Source organism: Oncorhynchus keta, chromosome 5 (genome assembly GCF_023373465.1).
Source record: "Oncorhynchus keta strain PuntledgeMale-10-30-2019 chromosome 5, Oket_V2, whole genome shotgun sequence".
NCBI lineage: Eukaryota > Metazoa > Chordata > Actinopteri > Salmoniformes > Salmonidae > Oncorhynchus > Oncorhynchus keta.
The window spans coordinates 2,357,498-2,375,178 of record NC_068425.1 but is presented as its reverse complement, the minus strand read 5'-3'; the positions used below and the strand labels follow the sequence as shown (position 1 = coordinate 2,375,178).

At 42.7% G+C, this 17,681-nt stretch overlaps 1 protein-coding gene across 1 annotated transcript; it reads left to right on the top strand.

Moving 5' to 3' along the window:
* The first annotated feature begins 1,445 nt into the window (after positions 1–1,445).
* Positions 1,446–12,222, top strand: aldoaa (aldolase a, fructose-bisphosphate, a). The gene is made up of 8 exons (XM_035770659.2): positions 1,446–1,613; positions 2,808–2,926; positions 5,689–5,952; positions 6,188–6,348; positions 6,713–6,796; positions 7,385–7,559; positions 9,677–9,876; positions 11,669–12,222. The coding sequence occupies exons 2-8, from the start codon at positions 2,815–2,817 to the stop codon at positions 11,762–11,764; spliced, it is 1,092 nt and encodes a 363-aa protein (XP_035626552.1). The 5' UTR covers positions 1,446–1,613; positions 2,808–2,814; the 3' UTR covers positions 11,765–12,222.
* The last annotated feature ends 5,459 nt before the right edge of the window (positions 12,223–17,681 follow it).

Here is a 17,681-nt window from a genome sequence, read left to right as displayed (position 1 = left end):
AATGAATAACAGTACTATTCACACAGACTTGTTACTGCAGTGCCAACTCCCCACAATTACACACACACACACACACACACACACACACACACACACACACACACACACACACACACACACACACACACACACACACACACACACACACACACACACACACACACACACACACACACACACAGGATTGATACACACTCCACCTTTCGGCCTCTGTGGAAACAGGAAACACTCTTCACAGCACTTTTGATTTCAAAGTTACTTTTTTGTATCAGGCTAGGAGAACTTACACAGCAGGTTGGGAGAATTAACATAGAAGGTTAGGAGAGAGGTTAAAATAAGGAAAGGGGTCAGGGTTATCGAAAATGCTCTCCTAACCTGCTACTAAATTAACTTTGTATCGAAATGCCTTGAAAAGAGTGTCCCCCTGTGGAAAGAGCATTGGTCAGTCTGTGGTCCCCTGGGTAGCACAGCGAGCCAGGGTGTATTATGCAATATGGTGGTCTGACTGCGCCAGAGGAAGGTCATATCACACAAAGACTGAAATCAATACTACCAAGGCAGAGTTTCTGAAATGTTTAGGAATTGTTGTTACAATGTGTGATGATGGGGCTGAATGTGAACCCTTGCTGTGTTCCAAGTCGTACCAATGGAGGCTAAGGCTGAACATCAACATGGCCAAACTAAACTAGCACATCATGTTTCACACCAGTAACATGGAGGGAGGGATGGGTGACGTGGATGGAGGTATGGGTAAAGGAAGCGAAGGAGAGCAGAATTAGAAACCACATTTGAAAGAGGGAGACAATGAAGTAATGAATGGTGATGATGATGATGATGATGATGCACATTGAACATGACAATGCTATAGTTTAGCGCTGCCTACAGTGTCTATAATATAATGTATTTTGAATAGCTTTGCTGCCAGTAGTGTTCTGTACATCTTGTCATCATATTGTATTTATAATATATAGTAGGTCTAGTCATTGAATTGATTATTATGAACAAGGTGTATTCTTATTCCATGTAAACTATCATTATGAATAGTCTCGAGCCAAATCTGCAGCAACATAACATCCCTGAGGTTTCAATTGAAAATGCTTATTCATTCATAGTAGGTCTAGATTGAGGGTAGTGCCGCTTCTGTGGTGCAGTCTGGCTTCAATGCGGCACCACCACAAAGTAGTGCCCCTCTGCTGTGGCAGTATATCACTGGCACGTATAGAGAATGCATTATGCACGTGAGATCTGTCACGTACATGATCGCAAATTTTTCCACCCCTTTATTCCTAAAACACGCCTTCTTTCTCTTCCGTCATTCAAAAGAACGGCACTTGGATGCAAGTGAGCCAACCACTGTCACAGAAAAAACGTTTTCTCCAGACAATGGATGGAATGATATGTCAATCTTTCATCGTGAGTTTTGATTGGACAGTCTCCGTACGTGGCCTGGGGCAAGGCCCTCTTTTTAGTCACTGGCCTTCCCTGGTCACTTGACATTTAACAGTACTAGACATCCTTCTTCATTGCCTGATATTGCTACAGAACGCATCGCTTCCCTCTTAAAACCGTAAAGTTACAGCTTTTGCTCTATTATCTTTTGCGCAGATAAACTGGTAAGTTTTTCTCATCAACTAATCATTTGTTATGTAAAATGATGTCGTTTCCATCAGACATTACTGTATTGATGTATGTATAAGCCTCAAGCTAAATATGTAATATATATGATGTCGTATTTCATGTCTGTAGTTGAAATATTACTCTTACGTGTGACTCTTCCTATCCGGCAACTCCCAATGTATTACAAGGTCATGCGGATGCAATGGCAAGGACAGACGCGGAAGTATTTTAATTGTATTTATTTAACTAGACAAGTCAGTTAAGAACAAATTCATATTTATAATAACGGCCAAATAACAGTGGGTTAACTGTCTTGTTCAGAGACAGAACGACAAGAGTTTTACCTTGTCGGCTCGGGGATTCGATCTGGCAACCTTTCGGTTATTGGCCCAATACTCTAACCAAAAATGAAATAACGCAGATATTATGTAAACTGTTCATAGCGGGCAAATAAACACAAGCGCTCCCCAAAAGACAATCAGAACATCGTGTACACGCCTACATCAACGGATGCCAAAAGCGAATCCCTCACGTACGCACGGTATGTGAAAACTCCACGCACCGACTACAAGGGAAGATTTGGATGTATTATAATGCGATTTGAAGCTAGCTTCATGTTGTTTTTCACTGTTGAAATGCTCACCAGAATTTGTGAGATGCTTTTGTTTGAGAAATCGGACGGACTCCTCTGATGGCGCACATAGGCAGACCAAGGTTATATTGGGAGTCTCAGCATGATAACTAGCCTGTGCAGCTGCTAATGGCGTATATCTACTGTATCGTCTGGGCTTGATGTACACAGACGGTACCTAATACACTCGTGTCCCCCGGCAACAGGTTCGTAGTGCGTATATTTCGCCCATTTTTGCCGTCTCGCCATTAAATCTACTTAAGGAGGAAATTGAAGTCTTTGCAGCTTGCATGGAGAATGTTTAATGTACGAACCGGTCGCCATTGGAGTGTATTACAGCCTGATGATGCTGCTATGACAGTTGATTGCGTCAGTGGGGATTAACCATCCTTGCTACAAACACTGAATCTATAATCCTTTCAACATAAAGATTCATAACAATGATTTCTCTCCATGTCTCCCTCATTTATCTCCCTCACCCCTCCCCTCTCTCCCTCACTCCCACCTCCCCTCTCTCTCTCTCTCTCTCTCTCTCTCTCTCTCTCTCTCTCTCTCTCAGAGACACGATGCCTCACTCATTCCCATTCCTCTCTACGGAGCAGAAGAAGGAGCTCAGTGATATTGCTCAGAAGATCGTTGCTCCCGGCAAGGGAATCCTTGCTGCCGATGAGTCTACTGGTAGGGGGCTGCTGATGAGTCCACACACACAGATCAGATCACCCACTAAACACACTTATTCATGGCATATCACAGATAGTGTACGGTGGCCTATAATGGGGCTATAACTGACTCTGCCAGACGGGCAGAGCAAAAGAGCGACAGAGAGAGAGAGAGACAGAGAGATTGCACTATTACATAACTCAACCTACCCTACATAACAAGGCCTACATGTAAAAACAGATTATTATCCGAGAGAGAAGGGTATAAGAATGTATTAAACACAATTTGAATGCTTACCATCACATTTCACAATGTCTGCAAGCAAAACCACATCTTCAGCTGTAACCTACCACTGAGAGAGTCTTGCCAAAGTGGCACTGTAGGCTACTTACATAACACATAGAAAAATGTGCCAATCCCTGAAAGGGAGAATGACAACATCCAAGTTCACACTGCTGTTACTATGGTGACGTTCCTCCATCCTTCCGAGAGCCTTGGAAATACAAGGCTTGGCAAACTGTCCTGCATGTTGGCACTAAACGTCCAATTCAAATTACAATACAGATGTCTTTGGAGAATTTGGTGCCATCAAGGCCAGTTTTCCAAATGTAGTATTTATTAAGTGGTGATTTTGTGGGATTTGTCTGTGCATGGTATTGCACTTCAAACAAGAACCTTCTTGTCACAAGGCCAGCCTGTTAACGGAAGTAGAGATTTGGAATTGCTATAACACTGCATATCTATGAATGTATTAAAATGGAACTAATAGCATTTTACGAACATGAAATCTTATTTAAAATCTGCTCTTATTCACCCCAGGAAGAATATGCCACTATTTATTTATTTATTTATTTATTCTGACAAGCGAGCACTTAAATATGGTAATTTTGACATTTTCATAAATTCTTACAATTTTTGGGAATTACATATAGTAAGGCTCCCGAGTGGCACAGAGGTCTAAGGCACTGCATCTCAGGGCTAGAGGCGTCACTACAGACCCTGGTTGGATTCCAGGCTGTATCACAACTGGCCATGATTGGGAGTCTCATAGTGCAACGCGCAATTGGACCAACGTCGTCCAGGTTAGAGTTTGGCCGGGGGCAGTCTGTCATTGTAAATATGAATTTATTCTTAACTGACTTGCCGAGTTAAATAAAAATAAAAGGCATTTGTGAAAATTCTTTAGCAATATAGAGTAGGAAAGCGGCTGTGCATTTGGACAATTAATAGACACTGCAGTAAATAAAACCTCATTTAAAACATCTGTCTTGTCCAGGATCAGGGTCTACATAGACAAGTGTGCCATAGCTAATCATAGCTACTGTAGATCTTTATGCAAACGAGCCATTTGACACACGGGCCGGCCATCATTCACTTTGAACTGGACTGTGTGTTTACAGGCAGTTGCAACAGCTTGATTTTAGATCATTAGAACGCATTTGGCAAAAGCCACATTGAGTGCATCCTGTTTCCATTGATCATCCTTAAGATCTTTCTACAACTTGATTGGAGTCCACCTGTGTTAAATTCAATTGATTGGACATGATTTGGAAAGGCACACACCTGTCTATATAAGGTCCCACAGTTGACAGTGCAAGTCTGAGCAAAAGCCATGAGGTCGATGGAATTGTCAGTAGCTCCGAGACAGGATTGTGTCGAGTCACAGATCTGGGCACTCCATCAATCAGCCCTCACTGGTCACGATGGCAACACCCAACTGTAGCAGGCGCTCCAGCAGGTGTATCTCACTGATCATCCCTAAAGCCAACACCTCATTTGGCCGCCTTTCGTTCCAGTTCTCTGCTGCCTGTGACTGGAACGAATTGCAAAAATCGCTGAAGTTGGAGACTTATCTCTCTCACCAACTTCAAACATCTGCTATCTGAGCAGCTAACCGATCGCTGCAGCTGTACATAGTCTATCGGCAAATAGCCCACCCATTTTTACCTACCTTATCCCCATACTGTTTTTATTTATTTAATTTTCTGCTCTTTTGCACACCAATACCTCTACCTGTACATGACCATCTGATCATTTATCACTCCAGTGTTAATCTGCAAAATTGTAATTATTCGCCTACATCCTCATGCCTTTTGCACACAATGTATATAGACTCCCCCTTTTTTTTTCCTACTGTGTTATTGACTTGTTAATTGTTTACTCCATGTGTAACTCTGTGTTGTCTGTTCACACTGCTATGCTTTATCTTGGCCAGGTCGCAGTTGCAAATGAGAACTTGTTCTCAACTAGCCTACCTGGTTAAATAAAGGTGAATTATTATTCTTTTTTTAAAATCCTTGCCTTGACACAATCCTGTCTCGGAGCTCTACGGACAATTCCTTCGACCTCATGGCTTGGTTTTTGCTCTGACATTCACTGTCAGCTGTGGGTCCTTTTATATAGACAGGTGTGTGCCTTTCCAAGTAATGTCCAATCAATTAAATTTATCACCGGTGGACTTCAATCAAATTCTAGAAACATCTCAAGAATGATCAATGGAAACAGGATGCACCTGAGCTCAATTTCGAGTCTCATAGCAAAGGGTCTAAATACTTATGCAAATAAGGTATTTTAAAAATTAAAAAAAAAAAAACTTTTTTCGCTTTGTCATTATGGTGTATTGTGTGTAGATTGATGGGTATTTATATTTTGTTTAATACATTTTAGAAGAAGGCTGAAACGTAACAACATTTGGAAAAAGGAAAGGGGTCTGAATACTTTCTGAATGCACTGTATATATTTTCTATTTATCGTATTCATTTTTAACCTCATTCCAACAGGCAGCGTCGCCAAGCGTTTCCAAAGCATCAACGCTGAGAACACTGAGGAGAACCGCCGTCTTTACCGCCAGCTCCTCTTCACGGCCGACCGCGTCGAGCCATGCATCGGCGGGGTCATCTTCTTCCATGAGACCCTGTATCAGAAGACAGACGACGGCAAGCTGTTCCCCCAGCTCATCAAGGAGAGGGACATGGTGGTGGGCATCAAGGTGGACAAAGGTGTCGTCCCCCTGGCCGGGACCAACGGAGAGACCACCACTCAGGGTGAGAGACGACGGCAGGCCGGGTCTAGGTGACCTTTCACCTCTAGAATTGAGCTCAACTTTGCTACATATGCAGATTGTATTCAAGGGATGGTTTGAAGAGTGAAACTGGAACAAAGTGTCAAGTCATGTTTATTTCATAATGTTACACATATCCACCTCCCCTTCTCTCTGTCTGTCTCTCGCTGTCTGTTTGTGTCTCGCTCTCTCTGTATGTCTCTGTCTCTCTCCCTCAGGTCTGGATGGTCTGTACGAGCGGTGTGCCCAGTACAAAAAGGACGGAGCTGACTTTGCTAAGTGGCGTTGTGTGCTGAAGATCACTGACACCACCCCCTCAGAGCTGGCCATCAAGGAGAACGCCAACGTCCTGGCGCGCTACGCCAGCATCTGCCAGATGGTGAGACGCACAGAAACACGCATTGAACATGTGTGAACATATTGGCACACATATAATGAGTTGGCACACACTTGGCCCCGACAGTTCACACTTACGTTACATCATTACTCTTCATCAATCTCCACAAAACAATATCTATTTATTGTAAATGTTTCACATCTGGGCTTCGAAAAACAATATGACCACTATAATTACTTATCAAGGAGTTGTAGTTATTTTAGCCTGCTCTGTAGCTGTAGAGTTAACCACCAAGTAAATCAAATTAGCTCGGGTGCCAAGTTGCGAACTCCGGTGCCATTGAAAAGTTGTATTGTCTGTTCTGTAGTCATGACGCTGGTTGCCATGCTCCTGTGCCCTTCCCTAGCATGGCATCGTGCCCATCGTGGAGCCTGAGATCCTGCCAGACGGAGACCATGACCTGAAGCGCTGCCAGTATGTCACAGAGAAGGTGTGGGATCGCTCCGACTAAACAGAAAAATAATGGCTGCCTTCCAATAGCCATTCTAGCTTGCCACTTAAAATGCATGTCAGCTTCATTCTAGTTGGCTGAATTTAGACAGGCAAGCCCAATTCTAACCAAGTTGATTTTTTTGACCAATCACATCAGATTTTTTTCACATTGGATCCTGTTCAGATCTGATCTGATTGGTCAAAAGAGTGAAAATCTAGTGAAAAAAAAGATCAGAATTGGTCTGATGTGTAAATGCAACCTTAGTGTGTGTATTGGAATAGAGCGTGCTATAAGTCTGGGTAGGATAGGAACACTCATTAGATCAATCAGTCATTCAATCCATTTCAACACCTCTAACTATTTCTGTCGGTCTCATCCCTGTTTCTTCTGTTTCCTTTGTCTCTCACTCTCTGTCCCCTTGTCTTTCTCTCTCCCACTCTCTGTCCCCTTGTCTTTCTCTCTCCCGCTCTCTGTCCCCTTGTCTTTCTCTCTCCCGCTCTCTGTCCCCTTGTCTTTCTCTCTCCCGCTCTCTGTCCCCTGTCTTTTTCCGGGTCGCTTTCTCTCTCCCTCCTCCTCCCCCCACAGGTTCTGGCTGCAGTGTATAAGGCTCTCTCTGACCACCATGTGTACCTGGAGGGCACCCTGCTGAAGCCCAACATGGTCACCCCTGGACACTCCTGCTCCCAAAAGTTTAGCAACCAGGAGATCGCCATGGCAACTGTCACCGCCCTGCGCCGCACCGTGCCCCCAGCCGTGCCTGGTGAGAAGGAGAGACATACACAGGAACAGTCAAAGCGTTTGGACACACCTACTCGCTTGGACACACCTACCTCAATATTATTAAAAAAGTCATATTGCACTTTTGCACATTACATACCTGAATTAATAGGGTCAAATGACGAGACAGAGAAACGTTAGGTTTCAGAACTAGTCATTTTCCAAGAATGAAGAAGAAATCTCGAAGATCTCACTAACGCACTCCATTGACGTTATATACAGTACATACACTACCGGTCAAAGTTTTAGAACACCTACTCATTCAAGGGTTTTTCTTAATTTGGACTATTTTCTGCATTGTAGAATAATAGTGAAGACATCAAAACTATGAAATAACACATGGAATGATGTAGTAACATAAAAAAGTGTTAAAACAAATCTAAATATATTTTATATTTGAGATTCTTCAAAGTAATCACCCTTTGCCTTGATAACAGCTTTGCACACTTGGTATTCTCTCAACCAGCTTCACCTGGAATGCTTTTCCAACAGTCTTGAAGGAGTTCCCACATATGCTGAGCACTTGTTGGCTGCTTTTCCTTCACTCTGCGGTCCAACACATCCCAAACCATTTCAATTGGGTTGAGGTCGGGTGATTGTGGAGGCCAGGTCATCTGATGCAGCACTCCATCACTCTCCTTCTTGGTCAAATAGCCCTTACACAGCCTGGAGGTGTGTTGGATCATTGTCCTGTTGTAAAACAAATAATAGTCCCAGTAAGCACAAACCAGATGGGATGGCGTATCGCTGCAAAATGCTGTGGATGCCATGCTGGTTAAGTGTGCCTTGATTTCTAAATAAATCACTGACAGTTTCACCAGCAAAGCACCATCACACCTCCTCCATGCTTCACGGAGGTCATCCGTTCACCTACTCTGCATCTCACAAAGACACGGCGGTTGGAACCAGAAATCTCAAATTTGGACTCATCAGACCAAAGGACAGATTTCCACTGGTCTAATGTCCATTGCTCGTGTTTCTTGGCCCAAGCAAGTCTTTTTTTCTTATTGGTGTCCTTTAGTAAGGGTTTCTTTGCAGCAATTCGACCATGAAGGCCTGATTCACACAGTCTCCTCTGAACAGTTGATGTTGAGATGTGTCTGTTACTTGAACTCTGTGAAGCATTTATTTGGGCTGCAATTTCTGAGGCTGGTAACTCTAATGGACTTATCCTCTGCAGCAGAGGTAACTTTGGATCTTCCTGTGGCGGTCCTCATGAGAGCCAGGTTCATCATAGCGCTCCATGGTTTTTGTGACTGCACCTGAAGGAAGTTGAAAAGTTCTTGACATTTTCCCTATTGACTGACCTTCATATCTTAAAGTAATGATGGACTGTTGTTTCTCTTTGCTTATTTGAGCTGTTCTTGCCATAATATGGACTTGGTCTTTTACCAAATAGGGCTATCTTCTGTATACCACCCCTACCTTATAACAACACAACTGATTGGCTCAAATGCATTCAGATGGAAAGAAATTCCACAAATTAACTTTTAAGAAGGCACACCTGTTAGTTGAAATGTTTTACCTCATGAGAGAATACCAAGAGTGTGCAAGGCTGTCATCAAGGCAACGGGTGGCTACTTTGAAGAATCTCAAATATAAACTCTTTTTTTTAACACTTTTTTGGTTACTACATGATTCCATATGTGTACAATGTAGAAAATAGTAAAAAAAAAAAGAAAAAAACCCTGGAACGAGTAGGTGTGTCCAATCTTTTGACTGGTACTATACATATATAAATATGGAGATACACACACACGTGCATGCACGCACGTGTAGCACATGGCGATGTGTGAAACTTCCTCCTCAGCCTTGTGTCCACACTTTTGCCGCTCAAGAGCTAGCTTTTGATTGGCGCAACCCGCAGAGATGCTTGAGGGAGGAAGGTCATGTGTATTTGTGAAGCAGAGGTCCCGGTTTCGAGCCAGGTATGTTCCGAATTGGGAGGAAGTGGTACTCACTAAGCAAGCAACATGACATCCTTTACACACACACACACACACACACACAAACCCTTCTCCACAAACCCTTCTCCCCGACACACATCTCCTCTTATCTTACCCTTCCTCTCCCTGTCTCCCTCCCTCCGTCCTTCCCCAGGTATCACCTTCCTGTCTGGCGGCCAGTCTGAGGAAGAAGCCTCCATCAACCTGAATGCCATGAACCAGTGTCCCCTTCATCGGCCCTGGGCCATCACGTTCTCCTATGGCCGCGCCCTGCAGGCCTCCGCCCTCAAGGCCTGGGGAGGCAAGCCAGAGAACGGCAAGGCCTGCCAGGAGGAGTTCATCAAGAGAGCCCTGGTATGACCCACACAGAGAGAAGAACATGAGGGAGGGAGATACGATGGGTGGCATTCAAATAGTAGTATTTGTTTTCTTTCTAATACTTTGAGCGTTTCATTGAGCCTGCCTACCTTGAGTGTTAGATGGGCGGGCTTTGCACTTTTGGAATTATTCTATTTGTTCCCTTGCACCGGGCATGTAAAGTATTCCAAGATTAACTTTTACCTATAATAACTTCCCAAAGATATTACTAATTTATGAAGTGACCCTAATGCAGCACAGCTGTCAACATTCTCAGAGTCAGGTTAAGGCATTTATATAGTAAGCGTGATGGTACTTTGTGCATAGTTCAACAGTTCAACAGTAGCAGTGAATACATGGGCATTACATCACAAGGTTCTTAGAATTATTGTGACCCTCTGTGATAACAAACTACAGCAGGGCTATTCAACTAGCTGCCAGTTTATACATTTATAATGTGCTTTTGATACATTTAAAAATACAAATAAAACATTTTTTGGGGGAGGTTAGAGACGGTGAGAGAAAGACTGGAAAGATTGGAGAGAAGTTTGTGCCAGAAGGGCGTGGGCTGGATTTGGATCCACGTCAACACAGTATATATGTGGCCCTAACTGCTAGACCATCTCAGTCCACCCCCTGGATAAATTCTGAACATTAAGTTTTAAAAATCTGACAAAAATATATGTTTTGTGCCAAAATGAGCCCTCGATATTCTAGTCGATATTCTCCAGTAGGAGAATCTGTTTTCCTGTAGTCCTGCCCATGAAGTGCTGTCAATTAATATCCTTCAACATGCAGCCAATCAGAGCTGCTAACATCAGCCAATCGCAGCTGCAAACATCTGGCGGCGCCACCGCATGAACATCACTTGTTTCATAGTCATCATGATCTACTTTTACATAATGATGTTAGGTGGCTAAGCAAGGGTAATGCTCTCAAGCGAGTATGTGAGCTTAGGAAGGAGAGAGTTTCTTTTTTCTGCGATTACCGCCACAAGAAAGCCGACACAAATCGAGCAAAAATGCTTGATAGAGAGTTCGTAGCAGAGGTTTGTTTTTCAGTTCAATCACTTGAATTGACTTAATGTGGTATTATAGGGGAGGGATGAAACAGTTAATGACATCTATTTCCCTACACTCGGCTCGAGTTGAGCAGGATGTCGTCTGTCGGGCAGCTCAAATAACTGGTTGTCCCATGGAGCAGCGTACAGATGAGCGACAGCGGTAGAGTAGTTAAATGAAACAAGTTTTTCATCATTCATCAAAAGAATGCATCGCTGATTCGTATTTCCTGTAACTCTCTGAAGAAGTAACGCTTGTGTGTGTGCGCCCATGTGTTGTGTAGCCAGTTAGAATGCCAAAACAGTCTTTTCCCAAAAACCTTCCCAATTAAATATTGACTCCAAAGTAGGCCAACTTGACAGAATGATATCATGATGGTTTGGAGCCTATAAATGTGTTGGCCATTTTGTTTTTTCAAAATCTGCCATCACATGTATATTATACAGAATGCGTGTTGGATAGCCCTGGACGACAGTCTCTAGGATAAGGTCCGAGACACACCGTATAAACCTAATAAAGGAAGGCCATTGGGTGCGTACCTAATGTTCCTACAGCAATGAGATAGCTCCACTTCCTCTTGCTAAGGCTCCGTATGTCCTTGTGTGGGGAGACAGAGTACTAATTGTTGTCTTTTATCTTTCTTCCACTTTCTCTCTCTCCGGCTTACATTCTTCTCTCTTTCCCAAACCCTCTCTCACTCTTTCTTTCTCTATCTCTCTCATTTACAGAACAACAGCAAGGCCTGTCAGGGCAAGTATGTTTCCTCTGGAGACAAGGGCGCCGCCGGCGGAGAATCCCTCTATGTGGCCAACCATGCCTATTAAGTATGGACCCACCCCTTTCAATATCAAACCACACCCACATTTTCCCACACTATCCACTCAGCTGTTACCCTTTTTTTTCCCAAAACTCTTTCCCTCTTCACTTTAAAAAAAATAATTATTTTGGCTTTGTGATGTCACTGTTATGTTATTGTCTAGTGCAGGAAAGTTAAGTGTGTCTCGTCAGTTATTTTAACATTTTAGCACTCAAACGCCCCTCTGTGATCCTTTGCCCCTAGTCACTCCCCGTTCGCTGTTTGCCCCCACCCCCCCTCTGCTTACAATATCCTCCCCTGTGACTATCCCTCGTGATTCAGTGTTGTCTTCTTGATGATTCCTAAGTACATGTGCCTTCTTCTCTTGACTGAAAGAAACCATGGAGGAAGACATTGTAGAGTATATTATTAATGTATGAGATTCTATACACTGGAAATAGAAAATAAAGAATCATATTCACTAAATGCACTTTTGTGCTATCCTGTTTTGGGTTTGGGCAGACTGCCTGCTCTAATGAGACTGCTAGATGGGGGTGTAACTACCATTATCAGTGACAACAGGGTCAGAAAATGCTTGGGGATTCACAGCATGTCATGCTGTAGCCGTAAAAACGTGAAAAAAGACGATACACATTCGTCTAAGGAGTACAGTATTGTAGATGCCAACCGACCGGCAATGAGTAACACATTTGAACAGTCACAATATCAATCTCTGACAGCAGTTAAAACAACAGACTCACACACAGGTTGACTAGCTAATTATTGCAGTATGAATTGTCACAGTCAAGAATCAACGAGTAGATCACTCACAATCAATAGCAATATGCAGCCTTAAAAGGACGTCAATGCATTATTTAAAGGGATAGTTCACCTTAATTACGAAATAACATATTGGTTTCCTTACCCTTTAATCAGTCTATGGACACGGTATGACAGCGATCGTGCTTTGGTTTTGTTTACCTGGCCACTGTTTCCACATTTCTGGCACACAATCAATCCAAGTCAATAGTCCCAATATCATTCATCAGTAACTTCTTTGAGTTACACAAGGTAAACAAAAACAAAGCATGTCTTGCTGTGTCATACCTTGTCCATAGACTGCGTACTATCCCTTTGAAACAAAAGTCACAAGTCAGAGATTTTGGTTAATCTGAGATAAAGAAGAATATAAAAAGAGGGATGGACTACTGTCTCATAAACAGTTAGGATGACCTAGGCCTCAGCAGAAGCCTGGTGTCGGAGTTAATAATCTCCTGGATGAAAACCATGTAGCGGGCCACCTGAGTGTCGACTCCAGGGATGCCTTCTCTACTGCAGCCTTTCTCGAAACCCGTGATTCCCACCTGGACAAACTGACCAGCAGAGAGACATACCAACGGCCCACCAGAGTCCCCCTGACAAGTGGACAAGATAAACCACAAGTAAGACTGTGTGTTTTCCTTCAAGTGATTCAGTACCTGACAGGTGTCCTTTCCACCCTCCCAGAACCCAGCACACATATCGAAGGTGGGAACAGGATACGCTTCCAGGCAAGCACACTACTTAATGAGGGGCACTCTCAGCTGCTGCAGGATCTTATCGGCAGACAACGGTCCTGGAGAACATGAGAGAGGGGGACAAACATTGAGTTAAAATATATGGTATGGGATCTAGAGTTCAAGAAATAAAGAAGGAGAGTAGGAGGAGAATACGAATAGGGGGATGAAGGCAAGCTAAAAGAACCTGGGCACAACATCTACTGGTTATCCAGTAGATTAGTAAGAATGGCTCACCCCTTGCCTTTTTCCCTTTATCCAGATTACAACCTTTCACTTTCGGTTAATTGAAAATGGAACCATTTTCAATTGACGAACAAAATGTTGACAGCGGTGCCATACAGGTTATAAAATAGTATTTTCGATGTGCCGATTCCATGGCACATGGTTTATGAACTTATACCCAAAACAATGCTTGATTCAAACTTGGGGTTTCAATTTAAATGATTAATTCTTTGCCACCAACAGAATGTTACAGTGCCTTGCAAAAGTATTCATCCATAGTATCCATTGTATTTATGTTCTCAATTAACATTTGGCGATGATATATAGTTAACATTTTGGCAACCCCATCTGTTTTGCTCCATAGTTGCGCATGCATCGGTCTTGTTGCTAAACAACCAACCCGTCTACACCAGACCCCGAATTGTGAGTGTGGGGACACAAACCAATAATATACACTAGATGGAGACAAAGTTTGATATATTGTCCACAATTGTCCATAATGGTGCAAAAATGATGCAGAAAAAGATGTACGTGTGAGAGGGGATGCTGGTTTATTCTGAGGCCCCCAGCAGTTAGATGCTATGTAGGACTCCAATTAATGTTCAACATAGTCGTTCAGCAACCAAGACTCTGGGCTCCCGAAAAAACAATTTATCAAAAGTCCATGGAGGCTGTAAGTTAGTGATCCCCAGCTTTGCATTCTCTCTGATCTGGTCCTCCATGAGGGTGACCAACTGTGAGAAACTAGGTTATCGATATGTCTAATTTTCTTGACTACTAGCGGAGCTAGCTGGTAAATCAAGCTCTCTCTTTGCCAACCAAGTCGGAAGAGGAGTGAAAACATCTTCTCTCCCAAGAAAAGCCTTTAATGCAGTTATATGCTGTTCTTTCAATGAAGTTATGCCATCCAGTTCTGATATAACTGCTGCTATAGCATAACCAACACCAACCTCCTCAAGAGCAATCATTGTTATTAGGATTTTCGACTTTGCCCCCAGTACAGGCGCCTCTTGCTGTCATCATCAACTAAACCACCCTCACAGATTATCAGAGGACGCTGATTGGTCCAGCCGCACGGTGGAGGGAAGGGAATGACTAGAACTCAGAGGCTGTCAATTGTGCATCTGTAAAAGATTGTGAGGGTCTTAGGGGCCAAGCCAAATTTGGAGGCTGAAGAGGTGAAGTTGCGCCTTCTTCACCACACTGTGTGGGTGGACCATTTCAGATTGTAAGTGTTGTGTACGCCGAGGAACTTGAAGCTTTCCACCTTCTCCACTGCGGTCCCGTCAATGTGGATAGGGGAATTGATCCTTCTGCTGTTTCCTGAAGTCCACGATCTCCTTCGTTTTGTTGATGTTGAAGAAGAGGTTATTTTCCTGGCACCACTCGGCCAGGGCCTTCACCTCCTCCCTGTAGGCTGTCTCGTCATTGTTGGTAATCAAGCCTTCTACTATTGTGTCGTCTACAAACTTGATGATTGAGTTGGAACCGTGTGTGGCCACGCAGTCATGGGTGAACAGGGGATACAAGAGGGGGCTGCGCACACACTTAGCCTACTGGTCTGACTTGGTGGTGCACCTGTTTTAGAGAAATGTCATCATTGAACATTGTTAGAGGTTTCATTGTCTGATTACAGTGCATTCGAAAAGTATTCAGACCCCTTGACTTTTCCACATTTTGTTACATTACAGACTTATTCTTGAATGTATCTTTAAAAATCCTTCTCATCAATCTAGACACAATACCCCATAACGACAAAGCAAAAACAGGTAAATCATTTTTTTTTGCAAATACGGAAATATCACATTTACATAAGTATTCAGACTCGTTACTCAGTACTTTTGTTTAAGCACTTTTGGCAGCGATTTCAACCTAGAGTCTTCTTGAGTATGACGCTACAAGCTTGGGACACCTGTATTTGGGGAGTTTCTCCCATTCTTCTCTGCAGATCCTCTCAGGTTCTGTCAGGTTGGATCGGGAGCATCGCTGCACAGCTATTTTCGGCTCTCTCCAGAGATGTTCAATCAGGTTCAGAACGGGCTCTGGCCACGTAAGTACATTCAGAGACTTGCCAGGAAGCCAATCCTGCATTGTCTTGGCTGTGTGCTTAGGGTCATTGTCCTGTTGGAAGGTGAACCTTTGCCCCAGACAGTTTGGCTGGGCAGCCAGCTCTAGGAAGAGTCTTGGTGGTTCCAAACGTCTTCGATTTAAGAATAATGGAGGCCACTTTGTTCTTGGGGACCTTCAATGCTGCAGATATGTGTGCCTCGACACAATCCTGTCTCGGAGCGACAGACAATTCCTTCAACCTCATTTGTTGGTTTTTGCTCTGCCCTGCACTGTCAACTGTGGGACCTTATATAGACGGGTGTGTGTCTTTTCAAATCATGTCCAATCAATTGAATTTACCACAGGTGCTCCAATCAAGTTGTAGAAAAATCTCAAGGATGATCAATGGAAACAGGATGCAGTCAATTTCGAGTCTCATAGCAACGTGTCTGAATACTTATGTAAATAAGGTATTTCTGTTTTTTGATTTTTAACATATTTGCAAACATTTCTACAAACCTGTTTTTGATTTGTTGTTATATGTGGAGACCGATGAGGAAAAACAGATTAAATCCACTTTAGATTAAGGCTGTAACGTAATACCATTCAGGTGCATTTTATGGCTTATGCTGAATGCGCTCTTATGATCTAAAGCCACGCTGTTGCAACTGCCTGTAAACACACAGTCCAGTTCAAAGTGAATGATGACAGGCCTGTGTGTCAAATGGCTTATTTGCATAAAGGCCTACCATAGATGTGATTGGCTATGGCACACTTGTCTGTGTAGACCCTGGTACCTGGACAAGACAGATGATTTTATTAGGTTTTATTTACTGCAGTGTCTATTAATTGTCCAAATGCACAGCCACTTTCCTCCTCTATATTGATATAGAATTTTCACAAATGCCTTACAAAATGTGAAAATTACCATATCTAAGTGCTCGCTTGTCATGAAAAAAAGTGACATGTTCTTCCTGGGGTGTATAAGACAGATTTTAAAAAAGATTTCATGTTGCTAAAATGCTATTAGTTCCATTTTAATACATTCATAAATATACAGTATATACTAGTGTTATGACAATTCCAAATCTCTACTTTGGTTAGCGGGCTGGCCTTGGGACAAGAAGGTTCTGGTTTGAACAGGTGTGGTTTCGGAACAGGTGTGTATATATACTGAGATCATGTGACAGATCACGTGACACTTAGATTGCACACAGGTGGACTTTATTTAACTAATTATGTGACTTCTGAAGGTAATTGTTTGCATCAGATCTTATTTAGGGGCTTCATAGCAAATGGGGGGGGGGGGATACACATGCATGCACTGTTTTTGTTTTTTAAAACATTTTTTCACTTCACCAATTTGTACTATTTTTGTCCAAATTGGTTGTAAAATGCAACAAAATAGGTCAAAAGCCAAGGGGGATGAATACTTTTGCAAGGCTCTGTATATTGACTACTTTCGTCTTGGCTCGCTCATTAATGTTTAAAATTTAAACTACACATGGTCTCTTATCCGCCCTTATGCCATAGTCTGCTTTACAGACACTGGGAGGAGATATTCAACTTTTAGCAGGACAATAACCTAAAACACAAGGCCAAATATACACTGGAGTTGCTTACCATGACGACATTGAATGTTCCAGAGCACCCTACTTAGTTTTCACTTAAATTGGTGGCAAGACTTAAATAGATTTGTAGCAATGATCAACAACCAACTTGACAGAGCTTGAAGACTAACATGGAATCCTGGTGTGAAAAGCATTTAAAGACTTACCCAGAAAGACTCTCAGCTGTAATCGCTGCCAAAGGTGAGTTTGACATGTATTGACCCAGGAGGTTGAATACTTACGTATCAGTAAATCAATCAATCCATCTATCTATACATTTTGAAGACCTTTTTTTTATACAAATGTTAGAATTGGAAATATCCTTTTACATAAGGTGTTCTGTGTGGGTCCATTATTGGCATGTTCATATGTGTAATGAACTTGAAAAACTAAAATCATACAGTGAAATGGGCATTACATAACTGCCACAAGCCTCCTTGTCTACATTTAAATCTTTCCCAAGAAGTCACTTGTAGTAAAAGGATTGCCTTGTTGAATTTGCCAA

Excerpts from the sequence above, each read along its gene's own strand:
- aldoaa (XM_035770659.2), top strand. The coding sequence starts at position 2,815 with ATGCCTCACTCATTCCCATTCCTCTCTACGGAGCAGAAGAAGGAGCTC. Across the intron at positions 5,953-6,187 it reads CGGAGAGACCACCACTCAGG|GTCTGGATGGTCTGTACGAG; the intron begins GTGAGAGACGAC and ends TCTCTCCCTCAG. Across the intron at positions 6,797-7,384 it reads GCCAGTATGTCACAGAGAAG|GTTCTGGCTGCAGTGTATAA; the intron begins GTGTGGGATCGC and ends CTCCCCCCACAG.